Source organism: Electrona antarctica (assembly GCF_951216825.1).
Source record: "Electrona antarctica genome assembly, contig: scaffold_109, whole genome shotgun sequence".
In the NCBI taxonomy this organism is placed as follows: Eukaryota; Metazoa; Chordata; class Actinopteri; order Myctophiformes; family Myctophidae; genus Electrona; species Electrona antarctica.
Genome location: NW_027637590.1, coordinates 398,768 through 426,462, shown reverse-complemented (window position 1 = coordinate 426,462; position 27,695 = coordinate 398,768). Strand labels below are relative to the sequence as shown.

At 41.4% G+C, this 27,695-nt stretch overlaps 1 protein-coding gene across 1 annotated transcript; it reads right to left on the bottom strand.

The window, feature by feature from the left end:
• Positions 1-2,472: 2,472 nt before the first annotated feature.
• On the bottom strand, positions 2,473-3,783 carry LOC306918798 (uncharacterized protein F54H12.2-like; the record flags this gene model as incomplete). The annotated part of the gene is made up of 1 exon (XM_079531661.1): positions 2,473-3,783. One exon carries the CDS (start codon positions 3,781-3,783, stop codon positions 2,473-2,475), a length of 1,311 nt encoding a protein of 436 aa, XP_079387787.1.
• Positions 3,784-27,695: the final 23,912 nt, after the last annotated feature.

Genomic DNA, 27,695 nt, shown 5'->3' with positions numbered 1-27,695 from the left:
ATACATGCTGGCAGCCCAGATTCGACCATCTACTGAAGATTCGTGATATTATGTTCATTAAAGGGATCCCAGAATCTCTAGCTGACGACAAGATCATGCCTGTACACTCCAATAATCTATTGATTATTGATGATTTAATGAATGACGCCTGTAATAATCTGGAAGTACAGAATGTGTTTACACAGTATGTCCACCATAGAAATTTAAGTTGTGTATATCTTATGCAAAACCTTTTCATACAGGGGAAATCCAGTCGGACTATTAGCCTTAACACAAATTATATGGTTCTTTTTAAGAATTCCCGCGATACATATCAGATATCACTGCTTGCTAGACAGATGTACCCTGGTAATGTACGATATTTTCTTCAGGCGTTTACTGATGCCACTAGTAGACCGTACGGTTACTTACTTATTGATTTTAAAGCAGCTACACCTGACCCGTATCGTCTCAGAACGGACATACTCTCAGACAGACCAGTTGTTTACGTGCCTATAAAGACCACGAAGTAGAACATGTCTGCCAGGGTCCATAGAAACCTCGTTATTCTGGAGAGACTATATAAAGCCCGCCCTGCTATGCGTAGAGTTATTCTAAACAACGCAGGCCCGGACTTCCTTAACACACTATGTGAAATAGCTCTCAACATACTTAATGGTAAGATACCGTTAACAAGGAGCCAGTACACACAGCTTCAGAAGAAAAAGACCCAGTTACGGACACTAGCATCCAAAGCGATTAGCATTAACAGGAAAAAGAGACTTGTTAATCAGACCGGTGGTGCCTTTTTTCTACCAGCTATTGCGGCTGCAATACCATTTCTCACGTCACTTTTCACGCGAGGGTAGATTAACCGGCTCTTGTCATGGACCATGCTCAAAAAATGTTTATGGTCTCCCAGCGTGAGATAGAGCGGATGAGTCATATACCGACCGCCCCCGCCCTGGACACCCCTATTCGTAGTGTTGTTGAAAACGAATTAGATGGTGAAATACGACGGCTCCTTCTCACACCTAATATAGACATTCATGAAAAAGCGAAGAAATATTCATCTGTATTACAGCGTTACCTCTCACTTGTAAGACAAGGGGCTAATGAAAAGAATGTCCTCACGCTATCGCTGCCGCCAAGCAGTGAAACTATAGCTGGTGACGATTTTATGGTGTCAGATATCATGAAACATATGCCCCCTCGTAATAAGAAGAATGCATTGCATATTGTAGACGTGTTGTCTAAATCTAAAGGTCATATTACATGGGCACCCCAGGGTGAGCTGGTCATAAACGGTAGCCCCATAGCGGGCTCTCATGTATACGATCTTCTAAAGAATATAACAGCAACCCACCGTGTGGCCGATGACAGCAGACCAGTAGGGTGGCATACATTTCTAGGCATGATAGCTTCGTTGAATGTACCTTTATCTGTTATACCGAATTCTGATGTGAAACGTGATATTATGGCAATGAGGGGTACACACATTTCCCAGGATGAACAGTCACGGGATAGCAGTGTGGATATATCCCCACGACTACGGAGTAGGGGTAGAACGCGTGGTAGACTAGCTTCTGCTAAATGGACACCATACTGAAAAGGCTTACTTCAGTCCGTTATTATGCTATTCATTCCGTTTTTTTTTTTGTTTGTTTTTGTTTGTTTTTTTGTTTTTTTTGCTTTTGTTTTTATATGATTATGTTCTACCTCTGATGCTATGTATATATACATCTCATTCTACAGGGTCTGTCTATGATGTGATCTTAAACCAAGCTGTATTAATGCCTACACTGTGTTAACGTATTACCACCTCTGACATTAATATGCCTAATCCACTGTCACTCGCTTTTCCTGAATAAAAGAATGATTCTAAAAAGACATGGAAATGTTTCACCAGACTTTAATTTCATGACAATTGTGTATACATATGCTACATTCGACGTCTGGCGTATTGTACACATGTAACGGCATGCCCGCGACATAAGCGGGGTTGTATTCGTTTGACATATGAGCACACCATTAGATCATTACATGATGGATAATCTGAATACATTTTTAAAACCCTCTGATATGTAAGTCCATTCTGGATATTACTAAGGAAAAAGATACAATGCTCTCCACACGTTGTGGACTTTTTATCCTGTACCTGTATCGTTGAATAGGATATCTTTACACTATTCCTACACAGAAAATTATATATAGTTTTAGGGAATTCTGCGTATGCAGGGCGGTTCCCAAAAGAATCAAAAAAATATCCATGTCTATCATACGCTATATAGATAGCCAACCAGTGGGTGCCGGGTGATGACGCAGGGTCTGTATTTATAACAGCAAGCACCGGTAGATTCATGACCATCCCCCCTGGTAGTTCGTCACACGCTAGCGCTCCTAAGGAATGCGTCCTCCTATTAAGAATCTTTTCAAGCACCGAGTTTATCTCCATAGTATTCATGGCTGGAAGGAGCCTCTCTGTGGTGCAGCCTAATAGTGATCCATCAATACTTGTCTCCTCCCTGATATCTCCAGAATTGAATCAAAGATGGCGTAACATACCAAATTGACTGTTCTGGGTAGCGCCACTCGGAAGCGGGCTTCCAGTCTCACGTTGCCTGAGCGTACTAGTGATATATGACTACCCGAACCTCCGTCGGCCTCCAGATTGAAACAGAATAGGGTATAACCTTCACCGAAATCTCTTCTCGTTATGCTCAGAGGCCTGTCTTTTAGATACCTCCCTGTAGCGTCAATCATTTGGAAATATTCACGGGCATAGTGATTATTAGGGAAATCAGGCTGAAATGGTCTTGAAGGGTATGCTTGTCCATCAGCATGTAGGCATAAATACTCCAGGTTGTAGTGGTGAAACAGGAATGGATTCCGTTTATATCCCCCGGTGAAGCCTTCATTATCCACAAAACCTATGACTACGAATTTTGGGACCTGCCCCAGAAACAGGTTTTCCTGGTTACACACCCGGGTTCCCGCAGGTATGGAGAAGTTTTTTAAACACACACGGTCTATAGGGTATTTCGCATTGGTGTGTGTTATAGTTTTAGCATGTGCTAGTCTGACGCCGGGGGCTATAGACACTTTTTTTATGTAGAGGCTAGCTGACAGTATTTTTATCCTGAACCCCTCTGCTTCGTCGTCAGCCATTATACAGAATTCATCTTTCGCCCGGATGAATTTCATCTTAACGTCGATACCATTTATCAATAGTTTTTCCTGGAAGAACATGTCGGCATGGATTGGCGCTATTAACTCAACAGCCCTACTCCGCGATGTGTATGACGCCCTCCGCCCAAGCCCCTTATTCGCTCCATCAGGGTCGGTATCATCCAGAGCCCCTGCGGTGTCTTTAACAAATAATCCGCACCCAAACTGTGTGGTCAAGGTATCATTACTGTAATTTAGTAGACACTCGATCATGCCACGATATGGGTATGTTGAGCTTGAGTGCGTTATCAGAGTGTCACCGAGCATGATGTCGACTTGTGAGAAGAGCGTACACCCCGGGTAATTCACTAATCCTACTTTTGCATCGTTAGCTATATCTCCGCCGTCACGTTTTGTAATCTTTGCTCGTATAAGAATATATGTGTTATTAAGATCCATATACTCCTCGCTACTACCGGTAATGTAGAACTCGATAGGGGCTGTATCCGTTATCGCCGAAATCGGGGGTATCTCCTGGTATGAGCTCCTTTCGATCGATACCTGGGTCAACGGCACTGTGTAGATATCCAACTCTGACTTGACACATGTCTCCGACATGTTGTGAAGAAGCGCCATCGTGTCAGTGATCTCACCTAGAATATGTCTCTATTAAAGTTGTTCGTCTGCACAGTCCTACGACGTTTTGCTTTTGGTTTCTTACCCCCTCGACCCACGCTTTTATGTGTTTTCCTCCGCTTTCCAACCGGTAGGACACGCCCATGAAGACCTCTAGGAGGGCGTTTTACTCCCCTCCGGGTATTAACCACGAAACCGGACCCGTCCTGTCGCGGAGCTGTAACTCTTGATACCAGTCTCGTTACAACATCACCGGCTATATTCTTAGCGGCTGTTTTAAGGTGAGGGCTAGCTATATTGAACCCACGTCTTAGGAGCGGTAGGGCGAAACGAAATAGGTTTCTAAACATACCCCCCAAACCAGCACCATACTGAGACGGGGAGCCAGCGAAACCGGGGAGTGCAGATCCTGCCTGGTTAGTGTAGTATGACATGTAGCGCCCATCATCGGCTGTGTACGGGGCGCCGCGCATTTTTCTAACGATTTTCTATCTAGAAATTACTCCTGACAGGTCTAAAGTGTAGTTTAATTATCACCTTTCCGTACGTAAAACGTATATCCTGATTCTGATCGTTTTTTATGGATATCTGTACGTCGTCTATGACAGCCTTCGAGAGACCTGTGTAGTGAGGCCTGTCGTACAACAGAGTGACGACTCTACGGGGGTCATCCGTAATATTTATACTCCGTAGAAGCGGTACATATGTATCGCCTACCCTCTGGTAGTCGACGATGTCCGTATATATAAACATACTATAACATCCTCCATAAATGTCCGCTGGGTGTGGGGCATACCCTCCGGCGGCCGTTGTCGGCTGTATCTGAAATTCAGTCTTAGGTATAAAACCTAGGATGCGGGCTAGACCCCCTTTGAATACAATGGTCGCTGTCTCGTCTCCCATAAAGAATACACGGTTCGTTATACTGTTATACAGCATGGTCAGTGTTTTCGTATGCCTTACAATACGACTGTTTATCTCCTTTATAACTTTAGGTATGGTGTCATAATGCCCCGCGGGTATGTTAATTTTCACAGCAGCCCCACCCGCAGACTTGTTCAGGGTGAGTAGAATCCTCCCGTCTTCTTCGGGGAAGCTCACCCAGCTTTTAGGGTACTGAACTTCAATAACACCCACTTGATATGGCTGCTTGAGTATAATAGGCTTAGCCAGCTTTATACGATAATCCCATATCTTATTCCCCGGGTATACATCTAACGATGCATTACTTGGAAGGGTTATGTAAAATTCCTCCCCGTGAGCTGTATCCATGACGTTTGGTATGTATGTGTCCTTGAACAATAGCATACGGTATGGTCCGATTAGAGGTCGTGAGTCAGCATTTAAATGCTTGAAATATCCGTCTCCGGTATCCACGAATTGAATTTCGGAGGATATCCAAGCCATTTCACCAGGACGTATTTCACCCTCCGACGTTTTCTAGTCCCCAGTATCTCCTCTACCTTATACATTTTTCTTTTACCCACTATGACAGCCTGTAACTCTTTCTCGTAGAATGTGCCACGTATACCTTCGTCTGCATAATCTTTCAGTCTGTATACGACTGGTGTCCGTCCTATACACTCCGTTATCGTAAAGATCTCATCTGTAAAACTCTGTTCATACCCCTTCCTGAATATACCACGGTATTTCGATATCCTGACCGTATCCCCCACATGATATTTAAATGTAGGGAATTTTATCTGTTTAGCTTTATACAGGGTGTTAAAGACGTCCCCCTCGTTAACTCTATCTACATTCACTGGAGCCATTTTTATGGACCGATGGTAACCATTGTTATACCCTGACACCATATCCTGTAGAGAGTCTACATATCTCCGTGAATTGACGGCAGTCAAATACCTCCACATAACCGTTTTCAGCGTTCTGTTCCATCGTTCGATTATACTGCATTTCGTCTCATTCGCTATCGAAAAGTGCCCAATACCATACTGTTGTATCATCTCCTGAAATGTCTTGTTATAAAACTCCTTTCCCTCATCTGTTTGCAGCTTCCGTGGTACGCGTCCTTCAGCTAGAATATCTTTAAAAGCCGTTGTAACACACATAGCCGATTTGTTTGATAGAGGCCTTACCCATGCATATTTGGAGAATACGTCTATACATGTTAAGAGAAATCGCACCCCGTCATTTTCTTTAGAATACACAGACATGTCGACTAGGTCCGCCTGAAACTGTGCATCGATTCCACTAACCAACACCCTGTTTCTAGGGAAATGTTTAGCAGCTGGGGCATGCAGGGTGTACGCATCCTCCCCCTCTAACCATTTTTTAATGTCGGATATTTTGAGAGGGGTGTCCACGTCTTCTTTAACCCCTGCAATCAGTTTGTTTACACCCCCTAAACCAGCAGGGTGGCTGGGCTCATAATACACCTTTCGCAGAGCTGTATCCATACTGACCGTAGACAACAAATGACAAGGAGGGATAGGTAGCTGAAGAGTTTTATTTCTGTATGACCACAGTTTCTGATACTGTATACACAATTCAACATTATCATCATAAGACACATGCCGTAAGCAGCCATCATTGTTCGAGGCTCGGGTCCCCACCCATCCACAGATACACACTTCTCACTAGTATACGCGTGATGTGTGCCCCTCCACTGTCTTTTACACCCTGCTCCAGTCTTTCAACTATATAGGGCTCACACTTCATGTCGCTGAGTATAACCTCCGCAGCCCCCAGAAGTCTGGGGGGTATCACTGTTTTACCACTGACTGCATGTACAGCGTATGCCAGAGCATACGGTAACGTGGGGGTGAACAGCATTTCGCAAACATCGTCATATCGACTCTCGAAATAAAAAACGGGGGCCTCATATAGACAACTGTGATGTCTCTGCGAAGGATGATCCACACGACATCCGTAACACTCGGTCGTAAGCATACGTGATAACACCTTCTGGACGCAGAGGCATATAACAGACTTTAGAACATCAACATCGGCAGGTTTTAGACAGACATCGACCGGAGGCTCCATGATCGAGTAGTCATCCGCGGGGGTAGATGTCCCCACAGGCTCCATCAGAGACTCCCCAAACTCTGATATGTATGTGAGGTTCTGTGCACCTAGATTCAGAGCGTATTCATGGTTTAACCACCATGTGGCTGCAGCCTCTGTGGAGCATTGGGCGTCTTCATTCGCTGTCATCGCAGAATGCTCCGTAGAGATCTCTGGAGACAGATGGTTCACATCTAGAGGTTCCAAAACACTCTCCAGGGAGATGGGGCTCGCAGGAGTATAATCTGTAATACAGGAGAAACCCATTAGAATAGGAGGAGCGGTAGCACCCCAACAGTAGACACTATACATGTATTATACATATATTTCCTTCTTCTCATCATGATGATAAAATGACGCGTGACATGAATTTCATTTTTACCCTAGCATATCGTCTGTGTCCACGACGTTTGCCATTCTCAGACCCAAGCAGGAGAAGATAGGTAAACACACTAGGAGAGAACCAATCTTCCATAGTAGGGAGCAGAACCAACCTCTGACGTCAACACTGTCTAGAGACCCGGCCGGCTCCATAGACGGTGGAATGATAGCCTCCTTCACACGACGTCTCCTCTTCTTAGGGGCTCCCATCTGGTCCGCATTCGCGAGAATATCATCATCCGTATAAAAAGCAGGTGTCATAGACCCCACCCCTTGCTGTATAGCCTCATCCATGCCGAGAAGATATAACGAAGTGGAGAACAGCGTAGACACTCACGTAGACCCACTCTCCACTGACCCTAACCCTTACCACCCCATATATATATATATATATATATACACACCCCCAAGTCGTACCCCCCACCCCCTTTACGACGTAGCTGCGTACGTACCCATGTCTCCAGCCATACAGCATGAGGCGGACCCCCCTCCTACAATATCCATTTATATAATTAACCCGTCTCCCCGCCCCCCTTCAGCCCACACAGGTAGGGGGTCACAGATAAGCCCAAACAGGCCCAAACACCCCCCCCCCCCCCACCCCCCCACCCCTCAAACACTCCCACTCTGGTGACGTCATCAAAATGGCCGCTAGCCACGCCCACAGGGTGCCTCAGTCAATTATGCAGGAATTTGGCCCTTTTTGACCATTATCGGGTGCCTTATTACTACTCATGGTGTCGGAGGGCATACTATAGTATGTCGTTTATCACGATTTCGGAGGATTTGAAAAAAAGGTGAAAATCACGCAAAAGCGAAAGGCTATAGTCCATGGTGTCGGAGGGCATACTATAGTATGTCGTTTTTCACGATTTCGGAGGATTTTTTAAAAAAAAGGTGAAAATCACGCAAAAGCGAAAGGCTATAGTCCATGGTGTCGGAGGGCATACTATAGTATGTCGTTTTTCACGATTTCGGAGGATTTGAAAAAAAGGTGAAAATCACGCAAAAGCAAAAGGCTATAGTCCATGGTCTCGGACCGCATACTAGTATGTCGTTTTTCACGATTTCGGAGGATTTAAAAAAAAAAGGTGACAATCACGCAAAAGCGAAAGGCTATAGTCCATGGTGTCGGAGGGCATACTCTAGTATGTCGTTTTTCACGATTTCGGAGGATTTGAAAAAAAGGTGAAAATCACGCAAAAGCGAAAGGCTATAGTCCATGGTGTCGGAGGGCATACTATAGTATGTCGTTTATCACGATTTCGGAGGATTTGAAAAAAAGGTGAAAATCACGCAAAAGCGAAAGGCTATAGTCCATGGTGTCGGAGGGCATACTATAGTATGTGGTTTTTCACGATTTCGGAGGATTTAAAAAAAAGGTGAAAATCACGCAAAAGCGAAAGGCTATAGTCCATGGTGTCGGAGGGCATACTATAGTATGTCGTTTTTCACGATTTCGGAGGATTTGAAAAAAAGGTGAAAATCACGCAAAAGCGAAAGGCTATAGTCCATGGTGTCGGAGAGCATACTATAGTATGTCGTTTTTAACGATTTCGGAGGATTAAAAAAAAAGGTGAAAATCACGCAAAAGCGAAAGGCTATAGTCCATGGTCTCGGACCGCATACTAGTATGTCGTTTTTCACGATTTCGGAGGATTTAAAAAAAAAGGTGAAAATCACGCAAAAGCGAAAGGCTATAGTCCATGGTGTCGGAGGGCATACTATAGTATGTCGTTTTTCACGATTTCGGAGGATTTAAAAAAAAAGGTGAAAATCACGCAAAAGCGAAAGGCTATAGTCCATGGTGTCGGAGGGCATACTATAGTATGTCGTTTTTCACGATTTCGGAGGATTTGAAAAAAAGGTGAAAATCACGCAAAAGCAAAAGGCTATAATCCATGGTCTCGGACCGCATACTAGTATGTCGTTTTTCACGATTTTGGAGGATTTAAAAAAAAAAAGGTGACAATCACGCAAAAGCGAAAGGCTATAGTCCATGGTGTCGGAGGGCATACTATAGTATGTCGTTTTTCACGATTTCGGAGGATTTAAAAAAAAAGGTGAAAATCACGCAAAAGCGAAAGGCTATAGTCCATGGTCTCGGACCGCATACTAGTATGTCGTTTTTCACGATTTCGGAGGATTTAAAAAAAAAAGGTGAAAATCACGCAAAAGCGAAAGGCTATAGTCCATGGTGTCGGAGGGCATACTATAGTATGTCGTTTTTCACGATTTCGGAGTATTTAAAAAAAAAAAGGTGAAAATCACGCAAAAGCGAAAGGCTATAGTCCATGGTGTCGGAGGGCATACTATAGTATGTGGTTTTTCACGATTTCGGAGGATTTAAAAAAAAAAGTGAAAATCACGCAAAAGCGAAAGGCTATAGTCCATGGTGTCGGAGGGCATACTATAGTATGTCGTTTTTCACGATTTCGGAGGATTTGAAAAAAAGGTGAAAATCACGCAAAAGCGAAAGGCTATAGTCCATGGTGTCGGAGAGCATACTATAGTATGTCGTTTTTAACGATTTCGGAGGATTTAAAAAAAAGGTGAAAATCACGCAAAAGCGAAAGGCTATAGTCCATGGTGTCGGAGAGCATACTATAGTATGTCGTTTTTCACGATTTCGGAGGATTTAAAAAAAAAAGGTGAAAATCACGCAAAAGCGAAAGGCTATAGTCCATGGTGTCGCAGAGCATACTATAGTATGTCGTTTTTAACGATTTCGGAGGATTTAAAAAAAAGGTGAAAATCACGCAAAAGCGAAAGGCTATAGTCCATGGTCTCGGACCGCATACTAGTATGTCGTTTTTCACGATTTCGGAGGATTTAAAAAAAAGGTGAAAATCACGCAAAAGCGAAAGGCTATAGTCCATGGTGTCGGAGGGCATACTATAGTATGTCGTTTTTCACGATTTCGGAGGATTTAAAAAAAAGGTGAAAATCACGCAAAAGCGAAAGGCTATAGTCCATGGTGTCGGAGGGCATACTATAGTATGTCGTTTTTCACGATTTCGGAGGATTTGAAAAAAAGGTGAAAATCACGCAAAAGCAAAAGGCTATAGTCCATGGTCTCGGACCGCATACTAGTATGTCGTTTTTCACGATTTCGGAGGATTTAAAAAAAAAAGGTGACAATCACGCAAAAGCGAAAGGCTATAGTCCATGGTGTCGGAGGGCATACTCTAGTATGTCGTTTTTCACGATTTCGGAGGATTTGAAAAAAAGGTGAAAATCACGCAAAAGCGAAAGGCTATAGTCCATGGTGTCGGAGGGCATACTATAGTATGTCGTTTATCACGATTTCGGAGGATTTGAAAAAAAGGTGAAAATCACGCAAAAGCGAAAGGCTATAGTCCATGGTGTCGGAGGGCATACTATAGTATGTCGTTTTTCACGATTTCGGAGGATTTGAAAAAAAGGTGAAAATCACGCAAAAGCAAAAGGCTATAGTCCATGGTCTCGGACCGCATACTAGTATGTCGTTTTTCACGATTTCGGAGGATTTAAAAAAAAAAGGTGACAATCACGCAAAAGCGAAAGGCTATAGTCCATGGTGTCGGAGGGCATACTCTAGTATGTCGTTTTTCACGATTTCGGAGGATTTGAAAAAAAGGTGAAAATCACGCAAAAGCGAAAGGCTATAGTCCATGGTGTCGGAGGGCATACTATAGTATGTCGTTTATCACGATTTCGGAGGATTTGAAAAAAAGGTGAAAATCACGCAAAAGCGAAAGGCTATAGTCCATGGTGTCGGAGGGCATACTATAGTATGTGGTTTTTCACGATTTCGGAGGATTTAAAAAAAAGGTGAAAATCACGCAAAAGCGAAAGGCTATAGTCCATGGTGTCGGAGGGCATACTATAGTATGTCGTTTTTCACGATTTCGGAGGATTTGAAAAAAAGGTGAAAATCACGCAAAAGCGAAAGGCTATAGTCCATGGTGTCGGAGAGCATACTATAGTATGTCGTTTTTAACGATTTCGGAGGATTAAAAAAAAAGGTGAAAATCACGCAAAAGCGAAAGGCTATAGTCCATGGTCTCGGACCGCATACTAGTATGTCGTTTTTCACGATTTCGGAGGATTTTAAAAAAAAAGGTGAAAATCACGCAAAAGCGAAAGGCTATAGTCCATGGTGTCGGAGGGCATACTATAGTATGTCGTTTTTCACGATTTCGGAGGATTTAAAAAAAAAGGTGAAAATCACGCAAAAGCGAAAGGCTATAGTCCATGGTGTCGGAGGGCATACTATAGTATGTCGTTTTTCACGATTTCGGAGGATTTGAAAAAAAGGTGAAAATCACGCAAAAGCAAAAGGCTATAGTCCATGGTCTCGGACCGCATACTAGTATGTCGTTTTTCACGATTTTGGAGGATTTAAAAAAAAAAAGGTGACAATCACGCAAAAGCGAAAGGCTATAGTCCATGGTGTCGGAGGGCATACTATAGTATGTCGTTTTTCACGATTTCGGAGGATTTAAAAAAAAAGGTGAAAATCACGCAAAAGCGAAAGGCTATAGTCCATGGTCTCGGACCGCATACTAGTATGTCGTTTTTCACGATTTCGGAGGATTTAAAAAAAAAAGGTGACAATCACGCAAAAGCGAAAGGCTATAGTCCATGGTGTCGGAGGGCATACTCTAGTATGTCGTTTTTCACGATTTCGGAGGATTTGAAAAAAAGGTGAAAATCACGCAAAAGCGAAAGGCTATAGTCCATGGTGTCGGAGGGCATACTATAGTATGTCGTTTATCACGATTTCGGAGGATTTGAAAAAAAGGTGAAAATCACGCAAAAGCGAAAGGCTATAGTCCATGGTGTCGGAGGGCATACTATAGTATGTCGTTTTTCACGATTTCGGAGGATTTGAAAAAAAGGTGAAAATCACGCAAAAGCAAAAGGCTATAGTCCATGGTCTCGGACCGCATACTAGTATGTCGTTTTTCACGATTTCGGAGGATTTAAAAAAAAAAGGTGACAATCACGCAAAAGCGAAAGGCTATAGTCCATGGTGTCGGAGGGCATACTCTAGTATGTCGTTTTTCACGATTTCGGAGGATTTGAAAAAAAGGTGAAAATCACGCAAAAGCGAAAGGCTATAGTCCATGGTGTCGGAGGGCATACTATAGTATGTCGTTTTTCACGATTTCGGAGGATTTGAAAAAAAGGTGAAAATCACGCAAAAGCGAAAGGCTATAGTCCATGGTGTCGGAGAGCATACTATAGTATGTCGTTTTTAACGATTTCGGAGGATTAAAAAAAAAGGTGAAAATCACGCAAAAGCGAAAGGCTATAGTCCATGGTCTCGGACCGCATACTAGTATGTCGTTTTTCACGATTTCGGAGGATTTTAAAAAAAAGGTGAAAATCACGCAAAAGCGAAAGGCTATAGTCCATGGTGTCGGAGGGCATACTATAGTATGTCGTTTTTCACGATTTCGGAGGATTTAAAAAAAAAGGTGAAAATCACGCAAAAGCGAAAGGCTATAGTCCATGGTGTCGGAGGGCATACTATAGTATGTCGTTTTTCACGATTTCGGAGGATTTGAAAAAAAGGTGAAAATCACGCAAAAGCAAAAGGCTATAGTCCATGGTCTCGGACCGCATACTAGTATGTCGTTTTTCACGATTTTGGAGGATTTAAAAAAAAAAAGGTGACAATCACGCAAAAGCGAAAGGCTATAGTCCATGGTGTCGGAGGGCATACTATAGTATGTCGTTTTTCACGATTTCGGAGGATTTAAAAAAAAAGGTGAAAATCACGCAAAAGCGAAAGGCTATAGTCCATGGTCTCGGACCGCATACTAGTATGTCGTTTTTCACGATTTCGGAGGATTTTAAAAAAAAAGGTGAAAATCACGCAAAAGCGAAAGGCTATAGTCCATGGTGTCGGAGGGCATACTATAGTATGTCGTTTTTCACGATTTCGGAGTATTTAAAAAAAAAAAGGTGAAAATCACGCAAAAGCGAAAGGCTATAGTCCATGGTGTCGGAGGGCATACTATAGTATGTGGTTTTTCACGATTTCGGAGGATTTAAAAAAAAAAGGTGAAAATCACGCAAAAGCGAAAGGCTATAGTCCATGGTGTCGGAGGGCATACTATAGTATGTCGTTTTTCACGATTTCGGAGGATTTGAAAAAAAGGTGAAAATCACGCAAAAGCGAAAGGCTATAGTCCATGGTGTCGGAGAGCATACTATAGTATGTCGTTTTTAACGATTTCGGAGGATTTAAAAAAAAGGTGAAAATCACGCAAAAGCGAAAGGCTATAGTCCATGGTGTCGGAGAGCATACTATAGTATGTCGTTTTTCACGATTTCGGAGGATTTAAAAAAAAAAGGTGAAAATCACGCAAAAGCGAAAGGCTATAGTCCATGGTGTCGGAGGGCATACTATAGTATGTGGTTTTTCACGATTTCGGAGGATTTAAAAAAAAGGTGAAAATCACGCAAAAGCGAAAGGCTATAGTCCATGGTGTCGGAGGGCATACTATAGTATGTCGTTTTTCACGATTTCGGAGGATTTGAAAAAAAGGTGAAAATCACGCAAAAGCGAAAGGCTATAGTCCATGGTGTCGGAGAGCATACTATAGTATGTCGTTTTTAACGATTTCGGAGGATTTTAAAAAAAGGTGAAAATCACGCAAAAGCGAAAGGCTATAGTCCATGGTGTCGGAGGGCATACTATAGTATGTCGTTTTTCACGATTTCGGAGGATTTAAAAAAAAAAAGGTGACAATGACGCAAAAGCGAAAGGCTATAGTCCATGGTGTCGGAGGGCATACTATAGTATGTCGTTTTTCACGATTTCGGAGGATTTGAAAAAAAGGTGAAAATCACGCAAAAGCGAAAGGCTATAGTCCATGGTGTCGGAGGGCATACTATAGTATGTCGTTTTTCACGATTTCGGAGGATTTGAAAAAAAGGTGAAAATCACGCAAAAGCGAAAGGCTATAGTCCATGGTGTCGGAGGGCATACTATAGTATGTCGTTTTTCACGATTTCGGAGGATTTAAAAAAAAAAGGTGAAAATCACGCAAAAGCGAAAGGCTATAGTCCATGGTGTCGGAGGGCATACTATAGTATGTGGTTTTTCACGATTTCGGAGGATTTAAAAAAAAAGGTGAAAATCACGCAAAAGCGAAAGGCTATAGTCCATGGTGTCGGAGGGCATACTATAGTATGTCGTTTTTCACGATTTTGGAGGATTTGAAAAAAAGGTGAAAATCACGCAAAAGCGAAAGGCTATAGTCCATGGTGTCGGAGAGCATACTATAGTATGTCGTTTTTAACGATTTCGGAGGATTTAAAAAAAAGGTGAAAATCACGCAAAAGCGAAAGGCTATAGTCCATGGTCTCGGACCGCATACTAGTATGTCGTTTTTCACGATTTCGGAGGATTTTAAAAAAAGGTGAAAATCACGCAAAAGCGAAAGGCTATAGTCCATGGTGTCGGAGGGCATACTATAGTATGTCGTTTTTCACGATTTCGGAGGATTTAAAAAAAAAGGTGAAAATCACGCAAAAGCGAAAGGCTATAGTCCATGGTCTCGGACCGCATACTAGTATGTCGTTTTTCACGATTTCGGAGGATTTTAAAAAAAAAAGGTGAAAATCACGCAAAAGCGAAAGGCTATAGTCCATGGTGTCTGTTACGTTTCCTTCAGGGCTCGTCATATATCTAGGTGTACTTAAAGGACGCAACAAGGCTGGCAAGTGAACTGTCGTTTATTCACAGTGCTTCAATAAGGTATATTCAATAGACAGAAGGTATATAGTCAATCAATACAATAGTATGAATATATATAAACAATATGGGGATATATATATATATATATATAGCTATAACCTTCTATCTAGACAACCTGTACGGACTAATAACGATAATTTCTGGGTTTCCAACCAACTTAAATATAGGGGCTGAGCCCTCTACTCGAGCCACGTCGAGTTACAAGTGTTATTTAAATTATATAATGAGAACAAAAGGCTGTATGGGGCAACCCAGGGAAACAAACAAAAAAGTCTATACCTATCCTAGATGCAAAAGAACCTTCTATCTAATCCTAACCAACAAAAGGAAAAGAATGGTCACAAATGATCAACCTATTTACACTCTCTACTCTACCTAATGCCTAACAAAATAATGACTGTTACAAAAAGCAAGCTCCCATACTCCTGTAAATTATACCATACCACGTAAATCAATGTGCGTATAATTACTTGTAACATCACCACAGCGAGACAGGCAAGAGATATATATAAACACTCAGGAACCTCCACACAGGTATATGGAGACCCTAGTGTTGACTTTTTACAAAGGTGTCGCTTCACAGCTCCCCTGGACAGTATGCTCTCAGTATGACAGACTGAGTCACACTGCCAACGAGCTGGCATCACAGCTGCTCTTAAGTAGTCTTCCTCTGGCCGGCCTTCTGATGATGATAGGCTCCCGTTGACGAGGTGGGCAGGTGGAAGGTAAGTCTCCGCCTCCGAGCACCAGCCAGACCTGTGACTGAGAACTGCAATCAGCACTCCATACTATGCCATATCACTATATACTATAATATCCCTATGTATCAATATAATCACCGTATAACATAATATATATATATATATATATAAATACCCCTTGTATAATATACAATATATAGAAATATGTCACGGTCTCATATATAATACATATAAATATACCATCCTCGAGTATGTAACAGTGTCGGAGGGCATACTATAGTATGTCGTTTTTCACGATTTCGGAGGATTTTTTAAAAAAAAGGTGAAAATCACGCAAAAGCGAAAGGCTATAGTCCATGGTGTCGGACCGCATACTAGTATGTCGTTTTTCACGATTTCGGAGGATTTAAAAAAAAAAAGGTGACAATCACGCAAAAGCGAAAGGCTATAGTCCATGGTGTCGGAGGGCATACTCTAGTATGTCGTTTTTCACGATTTCGGAGGATTTGAAAAAAAGGTGAAAATCACGCAAAAGCGAAAGGCTATAGTCCATGGTGTCGGAGGGCATACTATAGTATGTCGTTTATCACGATTTCGGAGGATTTGAAAAAAAGGTGAAAATCACGCAAAAGCGAAAGGCTATAGTCCATGGTGTCGGAGGGCATACTATAGTATGTCGTTTTTCACGATTTCGGAGGATTTGAAAAAAAGGTGAAAATCACGCAAAAGCAAAAGGCTATAGTCCATGGTCTCGGACCGCATACTAGTATGTCGTTTTTCACGATTTCGGAGGATTTAAAAAAAAAAGGTGACAATCACGCAAAAGCGAAAGGCTATAGTCCATGGTGTCGGAGGGCATACTCTAGTATGTCGTTTTTCACGATTTCGGAGGATTTGAAAAAAAGGTGAAAATCACGCAAAAGCGAAAGGCTATAGTCCATGGTGTCGGAGGGCATACTATAGTATGTCGTTTATCACGATTTCGGAGGATTTGAAAAAAAGGTGAAAATCACGCAAAAGCGAAAGGCTATAGTCCATGGTGTCGGAGGGCATACTATAGTATGTCGTTTTTCACGATTTCGGAGGATTTTTTTTAAAAAAGGTGAAAATCACGCAAAAGCGAAAGGCTATAGTCCATGGTGTCGGAGGGCATACTATAGTATGTGGTTTTTCACGATTTCGGAGGATTTAAAAAAAAAGGTGAAAATCACGCAAAAGCGAAAGGCTATAGTCCATGGTGTCGGAGGGCATACTATAGTATGTCGTTTTTCACGATTTCGGAGGATTTAAAAAAAAAAGGTGAAAATCACGCAATCACGCAAAAGCTTTTGCGTGATTTTCACCTTTTTTTCAAATCCTCCGAAATCGTGAAAAACGACATACTATAGTATGCCCTCCGACACCATGGACTATAGCCTTTCGCTTTTGCGTGATTTTCACCTTTTTTTTTAAATCCTCCGAAATCGTGAAAAACCACATACTATAGTATGCCCTCCGACACCATGGACTATAGCCTTTCGCTTTTGCGTGATTTTCACCTTTTTTTCAAATCCTCCGGAATCGTGAAAAACGACATACTATAGTATGCCCTCCGACACCATGGACTATAGCCTTTCGCTTTTGCGTGATTTTCACCTTTTTTTTTAAATCCTCCGAAATCGTGAAAAACCACATACTATAGTATGCCCTCCGACACCATGGACTATAGCCTTTCGCTTTTGCGTGATTTTCACCTTTTTTTTAAAAATCCTCCGAAATCGTGAAAAACGACATACTATAGTATGCCCTCCGACACCATGGACTATAGCCTTTCGCTTTTGCGTGATTTTCACCTTTTTTTTTAAATCCTCCGAAATCGTGAAAAACCACATACTATAGTATGCCCTCCGACACCATGGACTATAGCCTTTCGCTTTTGCGTGATTTTCACCTTTTTTTCAAATCCTCCGGAATCGTGAAAAACGACATACTATAGTATGCCCTCCGACACCATGGACTATAGCCTTTCGCTTTTGCGTGATTTTCACCTTTTTTTTTAAATCCTCCGAAATCGTGAAAAACCACATACTATAGTATGCCCTCCGACACCATGGACTATAGCCTTTCGCTTTTGCGTGATTTTCACCTTTTTTTTAAAAATCCTCCGAAATCGTGAAAAACGACATACTATAGTATGCCCTCCGACACCATGGACTATAGCCTTTCGCTTTTGCGTGATTTTCACCTTTTTTTCAAATCCTCCGAAATCGTGATAAACGACATACTATAGTATGCCCTCCGACACCATGGACTATAGCCTTTCGCTTTTGCATGATTTTCACTTTTTTTAAAATCCTCCGAAATCGTTAAAAACGACATACTATAGTATGCTCTCCGACACCATGGACTATAGCCTTTCGCTTTTGCATGATTTTCACTTTTTTTCAAATCCTCCGAAATCGTGATAAACGACAACTATAGTATGCCCTCCGACACCATGGACTATAGCCTTTCGCTTTTGCGTGATTGTCACCTTTTTTTTTTAAAATCCTCCGAAATCGTGAAAAACGACATACTAGTATGCGGTCCGAGACCATGGACTATAGCCTTTTGCTTTTGCGTGATTTTCACCTTTTTTTCAAATCCTCCGAAATCGTGAAAAACGACATACTATAGTATGCCCTCCGACACCATGGACTATGGCCTTTCGCTTTTGCGTGATTTTCACCTTTTTTTCAAATCCTCCGAAATCGTGAAAAACGACATACTATAGTATGCCCTCCGACACCATGGACTATAGCCTTTCGCTTTTGCGTGATTTTCACCTTTTTTTTAAATCCTCCGAAATCGTGAAAAACCACATACTATAGTATGCCCTCCGACACCATGGACTATAGCCTTTCGCTTTTGCGTGATTTTCACCTTTTTTTTAAATCCTCCGAAATCGTTAAAAACGACATACTATAGTATGCTCTCCGACACCATGGACTATAGCCTTTCGCTTTTGCGTGATTTTCACCTTTTTTTCAAATCCTCCGAAATCGTGAAAAACGACATACTATAGTATGCCCTCCGACACCATGGACTATAGCCTTTCGCTTTTGCGTGATTTTCACCTTTTTTTTTAAATCCTCCGAAATCGTGAAAAACCACATACTATAGTATGCCCTCCGACACCATGGACTATAGCCTTTCGCTTTTGCGTGATTTTCATCTTTTTTTCAAATCCTCCGAAATCGTGAAAAACGACATACTATAGTATGCCCTCCGACACCATGGACTATAGCCTTTCGCTTTTGCGTGATTGTCACCTTTATTTTTTAAATCCTCCGAAATCGTGAAAAACGACATACTAGTATGCGGTCCGAGACCATGGACTATAGCCTTTTGCTTTTGCGTGATTTTCACCTTTTTTTCAAATCCTCCGAAATCGTGAAAAACGACATACTATAGTATGCCCTCCGACACCATGGACTATAGCCTTTCGCTTTTGCGTGATTTTCACCTTTTTTTTAAATCCTCCGAAATCGTGAAAAACGACATACTATAGTATGCCCTCCGACACCATGGACTATAGCCTTTCGCTTTTGCGTGATTTTCACCTTTTTTTCAAATCCTCCGAAATCGTGAAAAACGACATACTATAGTATGCCCTCCGACACCATGGACTATAGCCTTTCGCTTTTGCGTGATTTTCACCTTTTTTTTTAAATCCTCCGAAATCGTGAAAAACCACATACTATAGTATGCCCTCCGACACCATGGACTATAGCCTTTCGCTTTTGCGTGATTTTCACCTTTTTTTTTAAAATCCTCCGAAATCGTGAAAAACGACATACTATAGTATGCCCTCCGACACCATGGACTATAGCCTTTAGCTTTTGCGTGATTTTCACCTTTTTTTTTAAAATCCTCCGAAATCGTGAAAAACGACATACTAGTATGCGGTCCGAGACCATGGACTATAGCCTTTAGCTTTTGCGTGATTTTCACCTTTTTTTTTAAATCCTCCGAAATCGTGAAAAACGACATACTATAGTATGCCCTCCGACACCATGGACTATAGCCTTTCGCTTTTGCGTGATTTTCACCTTTTTTTCAAATCCTCCGAAATCGTGAAAAACTACATACTATAGTATGCCCTCCGACACCATGGACTATAGCCTTTCGCTTTTGCGTGATTTTCACTTTTTTTTTTTAATCCTCCGAAATCGTGAAAAACGACATACTAGTATGCGGTCCGAGACCATGGACTATAGCCTTTCGCTTTTGCGTGATTTTCACCTTTTTTTTTAAATCCTCCGAAATCGTGAAAAACGACATACTATAGTATGCCCTCCGACACCATGGACTATAGCCTTTCGCTTTTGCGTGATTTTCACCTTTTTTTCAAATCCTCCGAAATCGTGATAAACGACATACTATAGTATGCCCTCCGACACCATGGACTATAGCCTTTCGCTTTTGCGTGATTTTCACCTTTTTTTCAAATCCTCCGAAATCGTGAAAAACGACAACTATAGTATGCCCTCCGACACCATGGACTATAGCCTTTCGCTTTTGCGTGATTGTCACCTTTTTTTTTAAAAATCCTCCGAAATCGTGAAAAACGACATACTAGTATGCGGTCCGAGACCATGGACTATAGCCTTTTGCTTTTGCGTGATTTTCACCTTTTTTTCAAATCCTCCGAAATCGTGAAAAACGACATACTATAGTATGCCCTCCGACACCATGGACTATAGCCTTTCGCTTTTGCGTGATTTTCACCTTTTTTTCAAATCCTCCGAAATCGTGATAAACGACATACTATAGTATGCCCTCCGACACCATGGACTATAGCCTTTCGCTTTTGCGTGATTTTCACCTTTTTTTCAAATCCTCCGAAATCGTGAAAAACGACAACTATAGTATGCCCTCCGACACCATGGACTATAGCCTTTCGCTTTTGCGTGATTGTCACCTTTTTTTTTTAAAATCCTCCGAAATCGTGAAAAACGACATACTAGTATGCGGTCCGAGACCATGGACTATAGCCTTTTGCTTTTGCGTGATTTTCACCTTTTTTTCAAATCCTCCGAAATCGTGAAAAACGACATACTATAGTATGCCCTCCGACACCATGGACTATGGCCTTTCGCTTTTGCGTGATTTTCACCTTTTTTTCAAATCCTCCGAAATCGTGAAAAACGACATACTATAGTATGCCCTCCGACACCATGGACTATAGCCTTTCGCTTTTGCGTGATTTTCACCTTTTTTTTAAATCCTCCGAAATCGTGAAAAACCACATACTATAGTATGCCCTCCGACACCATGGACTATAGCCTTTCGCTTTTGCGTGATTTTCACCTTTTTTTTAAATCCTCCTTAATCGTTAAAAACGACATACTATAGTATGCTCTCCGACACCATGGACTATAGCCTTTCGCTTTTGCGTGATTTTCACCTTTTTTTCAAATCCTCCGAAATCGTGAAAAACGACATACTATAGTATGCCCTCCGACACCATGGACTATAGCCTTTCGCTTTTGCGTGATTTTCACCTTTTTTTTAAATCCTCCGAAATCGTGAAAAACCACATACTATAGTATGCCCTCCGACACCATGGACTATAGCCTTTCGCTTTTGCGTGATTTTCACCTTTTTTTCAAATCCTCCGAAATCGTGAAAAACGACATACTATAGTATGCCCTCCGACACCATGGACTATAGCCTTTCGCTTTTGCGTGATTGTCACCTTTATTTTTTAAATCCTCCGAAATCGTGAAAAACGACATACTAGTATGCGGTCCGAGACCATGGACTATAGCCTTTTGCTTTTGCGTGATTTTCACCTTTTTTTCAAATCCTCCGAAATCGTGAAAAACGACATACTATAGTATGCCCTCCGACACCATGGACTATAGCCTTTCGCTTTTGCGTGATTTTCACCTTTTTTTTTAAATCCTCCGAAATCGTGAAAAACCACATACTATAGTATGCCCTCCGACACCATGGACTATAGCCTTTCGCTTTTGCGTGATTTTCACCTTTTTTTTAAAAATCCTCCGAAATCGTGAAAAACGACATACTATAGTATGCCCTCCGACACCATGGACTATAGCCTTTAGCTTTTGCGTGATTTTCACCTTTTTTTTTTAAATCCTCCGAAATCGTGAAAAACGACATACTAGTATGCGGTCCGAGACCATGGACTATAGCCTTTCGCTTTTGCGTGATTTTCACCTTTTTTTTTAAATCCTCCGAAATCGTGAAAAACGACATACTATAGTATGCCCTCCGACACCATGGACTATAGCCTTTCGCTTTTGCGTGATTTTCACCTTTTTTTCAAATCCTCCGAAATCGTGAAAAACTACATACTATAGTATGCCCTCCGACACCATGGACTATAGCCTTTCGCTTTTGCGTGATTGTCACCTTTTTTTTTTTAAATCCTCCGAAATCGTGAAAAACGACATACTAGTATGCGGTCCGAGACCATGGACTATAGCCTTTTGCTTTTGCGTGATTTTCACCTTTTTTTCAAATCCTCCGAAATCGTGAAAAACGACATACTATAGTATGCCCTCCGACACCATGGACTATAGCCTTTCGCTTTTGCGTGATTTTCACCTTTTTTTTTAAATCCTCCGAAATCGTGAAAAACGACATACTATAGTATGCCCTCCGACACCATGGACTATAGCCTTTCGCTTTTGCGTGATTTTCACCTTTTTTTTAAATCCTCCGAAATCGTGAAAAACGACATACTAGTATGCGGTCCGAGACCATGGACTATAGCCTTTCGCTTTTGCGTGATTTTCACCTTTTTTTTTAAATCCTCCGAAATCGTTAAAAACGACATACTATAGTATGCTCTCCGACACCATGGACTATAGCCTTTCGCTTTTGCGTGATTTTCACCTTTTTTTCAAATCCTCCGAAATCGTGAAAAACGACATACTATAGTATGCCCTCCGACACCATGGACTATAGCCTTTCGCTTTTGCGTGATTTTCACCTTTTTTTTAAATCCTCCGAAATCGTGAAAAACCACATACTATAGTATGCCCTCCGACAACATGGACTATAGCCTTTCGCTTTTGCGTGATTTTCACCTTTTTTTTTTAAATCCTCCGAAATCGTGAAAAACGACATACTATAGTATGCCCTCCGACACCATGGACTATAGCCTTTCGCTTTTGCGTGATTTTCACCTTTTTTTTAAATCCTCCGAAATCGTGAAAAACGACATACTAGTATGCGGTCCGAGACCATGGACTATAGCCTTTCGCTTTTGCGTGATTTTCACCTTTTTTTTAAAATCCTCCGAAATCGTTAAAAACGACATACTATAGTATGCTCTCCGACACCATGGACTATAGCCTTTCGCTTTTGCGTGATTTTCACCTTTTTTTCAAATCCTCCGAAATCGTGAAAAACGACATACTATAGTATGCCCTCCGACACCATGGACTATAGCCTTTCGCTTTTGCGTGATTGTCACCTTTTTTTTTTTAAATCCTCCGAAATCGTGAAAAACGACATACTAGTATGCGGTCCGAGACCATGGACTATAGCCTTTTGCTTTTGCGTGATTTTCACCTGTTTTTTCAAATCCTCCGAAATCGTGAAAAACGACATACTATAGTATGCCCTCCGACACCATGGACTATAGCCTTTCGCTTTTGCGTGATTTTCACCTTTTTTTTTAAATCCTCCGAAATCGTGAAAAACGACATACTATAGTATGCCCTCCGACACCATGGACTATAGCCTTTCGCTTTTGCGTGATTTTCACCTTTTTTTTAAATCCTCCGAAATCGTGAAAAACGACATACTAGTATGCGGTCCGAGACCATGGACTATAGCCTTTCGCTTTTGCGTGATTTTCACCTTTTTTTTTAATCCTCCGAAATCGTTAAAAACGACATACTATAGTATGCTCTCCGACACCATGGACTATAGCCTTTCGCTTTTGGGTGATTTTCACCTTTTTTTCAAATCCTCCGAAATCGTGAAAAACGACATACTATAGTATGCCCTCCGACACCATGGACTATAGCCTTTCGCTTTTGCGTGATTTTCACCTTTTTTTTTAAATCCTCCGAAATCGTGAAAAACCACATACTATAGTATGCCCTCCGACACCATGGACTATAGCCTTTCGCTTTTGCGTGATTTTCACCTTTTTTTCAAATCCTCCGAAATCGTGAAAAACGACATACTATAGTATGCCCTCCGACACCATGGACTATAGCCTTTCGCTTTTGCGTGATTTTCACCTTTTTTTTAAATCCTCCGAAATCGTGAAAAACCACATACTATAGTATGCCCTCCGACAACATGGACTATAGCCTTTCGCTTTTGCGTGATTTTCACCTTTTTTTTTTAAATCCTCCGAAATCGTGAAAAACGACATACTATAGTATGCCCTCCGACACCATGGACTATAGCCTTTCGCTTTTGCGTGATTTTCACCTTTTTTTTAAATCCTCCGAAATCGTGAAAAACGACATACTATAGTATGCCCTCCGACACCATGGACTATAGCCTTTCGCTTTTGCGTGATTTTCACCTTTTTTTTAAATCCTCCGAAATCGTGAAAAACGACATACTAGTATGCGGTCCGAGACCATGGACTATAGCCTTTCGCTTTTGCGTGATTTTCACCTTTTTTTTTAAATCCTCCGAAATCGTTAAAAACGACATACTATAGTATGCTCTCCGACACCATGGACTATAGCCTTTCGCTTTTGCGTGATTTTCACCTTTTTTTCAAATCCTCCGAAATCGTGAAAAACGACATACTATAGTATGCCCTCCGACACCATGGACTATAGCCTTTCGCTTTTGCGTGATTTTCACCTTTTTTTTAAATCCTCCGAAATCGTGAAAAACGACATACTAGTATGCGGTCCGAGACCATGGACTATAGCCTTTCGCTTTTGCGTGATTTTCACCTTTTTTTTTAATCCTCCGAAATCGTTAAAAACGACATACTATAGTATGCTCTCCGACACCATGGACTATAGCCTTTCGCTTTTGCGTGATTTTCACCTTTTTTTCAAATCCTCCGAAATCGTGAAAAACGACATACTATAGTATGCCCTCCGACACCATGGACTATAGCCTTTCGCTTTTGCGTGATTTTCACCTTTTTTTTTAAATCCTCCGAAATCGTGAAAAACCACATACTATAGTATGCCCTCCGACACCATGGACTATAGCCTTTCGCTTTTGCGTGATTTTCACCTTTTTTTTAAATTCTCCGAAATCGTGAAAAACGACATACTATAGTATGCCCTCCGACACCATGGACTATAGCCTTTCGCTTTTGCGTGATTTTCACATTTTTTTTTAAATCCTCCGAAATCGTGAAAAACCACATACTATAGTATGCCCTCCGACACCATGGACTATAGCCTTTCGCTTTTGCGTGATTTTCACCTTTTTTTTTTTAAATCCTCCGAAATCGTGAAAAACGACATACTATAGTATGCCCTCCGACACCATGGACTATAGCCTTTCGCTTTTGCGTGATTTTCACCTTTTTTTTTTAAATCCTCCGAAATCGTGAAAAACGACATACTAGTATGCGGTCCAAGACCATGGACTATAGCCTTTCGCTTTTGCGTGATTTTCACCTTTTTTTTTAAATCCTCCGAAATCGTGAAAAACGACATACTATAGTATGCTCTCCGACACCATGGACTATAGCCTTTCGCTTTTGCGTGATTTTCACCTTTTTTTCAAATCCTCCGAAATCGTGAAAAACGACATACTATAGTATGCCCTCCGACACCATGGACTATAGCCTTTCGCTTTTGCGTGATTGTCACCTTTATTTTTTAAATCCTCCGAAATCGTGAAAAACGACATACTATAGTATGCCCTCCGACACCATGGACTATAGCCTTTCGCTTTTGCGTGATTTTCACCTTTTTTTTTAAATCCTCCGAAATCGTGAAAAACCACATACTATAGTATGCCCTCCGACACCATGGACTATAGCCTTTCGCTTTTGCGTGATTTTCACCTTTTTTTTTAAAATCCTCAGAAATCGTGAAAAACGACATACTATAGTATGCCCTCCGACACCATGGACTATAGCCTTTAGCTTTTGCGTGATTTTCACCTTTTTTTTTTAAATCCTCCGAAATCGTGAAAAACGACATACTAGTATGCGGTCCGAGACCATGGACTATAGCCTTTCGCTTTTGCGTGATTTTCACCTTTTTTTTTAAATCCTCCGAAATCGTGAAAAACCACATACTATAGTATGCCCTCCGACACCATGGACTATAGCCTTTCGCTTTTGCGTGATTTTCACCTTTTTTTTTTTAAATCCTCCGAAATCGTGAAAAACGACATACTATAGTATGCCCTCCGACACCATGGACTATAGCCTTTCGCTTTTGCGTGATTTTCACCTTTTTTTTTTAAATCCTCCGAAATCGTGAAAAACGACATACTAGTATGCGGTCCAAGACCATGGACTATAGCCTTTCGCTTTTGCGTGATTTTCACCTTTTTTTTTAAATCCTCCGAAATCGTGAAAAACGACATACTATAGTATGCTCTCCGACACCATGGACTATAGCCTTTCGCTTTTGCGTGATTTTCACCTTTTTTTCAAATCCTCCGAAATCGTGAAAAACGACATACTATAGTATGCCCTCCGACACCATGGACTATAGCCTTTCGCTTTTGCGTGATTGTCACCTTTATTTTTTAAATCCTCCGAAATCGTGAAAAACGACATACTAGTATGCGGTCCGAGACCATGGACTATAGCCTTTTGCTTTTGCGTGATTTTCACCTTTTTTTCAAATCCTCCGAAATCGTGAAAAACGACATACTATAGTATGCCCTCCGACACCATGGACTATAGCCTTTCGCTTTTGCGTGATTTTCACCTTTTTTTTTTAAATCCTCCGAAATCGTGAAAAACCACATACTATAGTATGCCCTCCGACACCATGGACTATAGCCTTTCGCTTTTGCGTGATTTTCACCTTTTTTTTAAAAATCCTCCGAAATCGTGAAAAACGACATACTATAGTATGCCCTCCGACACCATGGACTATAGCCTTTAGCTTTTGCGTGATTTTCACCTTTTTTTTTTAAATCCTCCGAAATCGTGAAAAACGACATACTAGTATGCGGTCCGAGACCATGGACTATAGCCTTTCGCTTTTGCGTGATTTTCACCTTTTTTTTTAAATCCTCCGAAATCGTGAAAAACCACATACTATAGTATGCCCTCCGACACCATGGACTATAGCCTTTCGCTTTTGCGTGATTTTCACCTTTTTTTTTTTAAATCCTCCGAAATCGTGAAAAACGACATACTATAGTATGCCCTCCGACACCATGGACTATAGCCTTTCGCTTTTGCGTGATTTTCACCTTTTTTTTTTAAATCCTCCGAAATCGTGAAAAACGACATACTAGTATGCGGTCCAAGACCATGGACTATAGCCTTTCGCTTTTGCGTGATTTTCACCTTTTTTTTTAAATCCTCCGAAATCGTGAAAAACGACATACTATAGTATGCTCTCCGACACCATGGACTATAGCCTTTCGCTTTTGCGTGATTTTCACCTTTTTTTCAAATCCTCCGAAATCGTGAAAAACGACATACTATAGTATGCCCTCCGACACCATGGACTATAGCCTTTCGCTTTTGCGTGATTGTCACCTTTATTTTTTAAATCCTCCGAAATCGTGAAAAACGACATACTAGTATGCGGTCCGAGACCATGGACTATAGCCTTTTGCTTTTGCGTGATTTTCACCTTTTTTTCAAATCCTCCGAAATCGTGAAAAACGACATACTATAGTATGCCCTCCGACACCATGGACTATAGCCTTTCGCTTTTGCGTGATTTTCACCTTTTTTTTTTAATCCTCCGAAATCGTGAAAAACCACATACTATAGTATGCCCTCCGACACCATGGACTATAGCCTTTCGCTTTTGCGTGATTTTCACCTTTTTTTTAAAAATCCTCCGAAATCGTGAAAAACGACATACTATAGTATGCCCTCCGACACCATGGACTATAGCCTTTAGCTTTTGCGT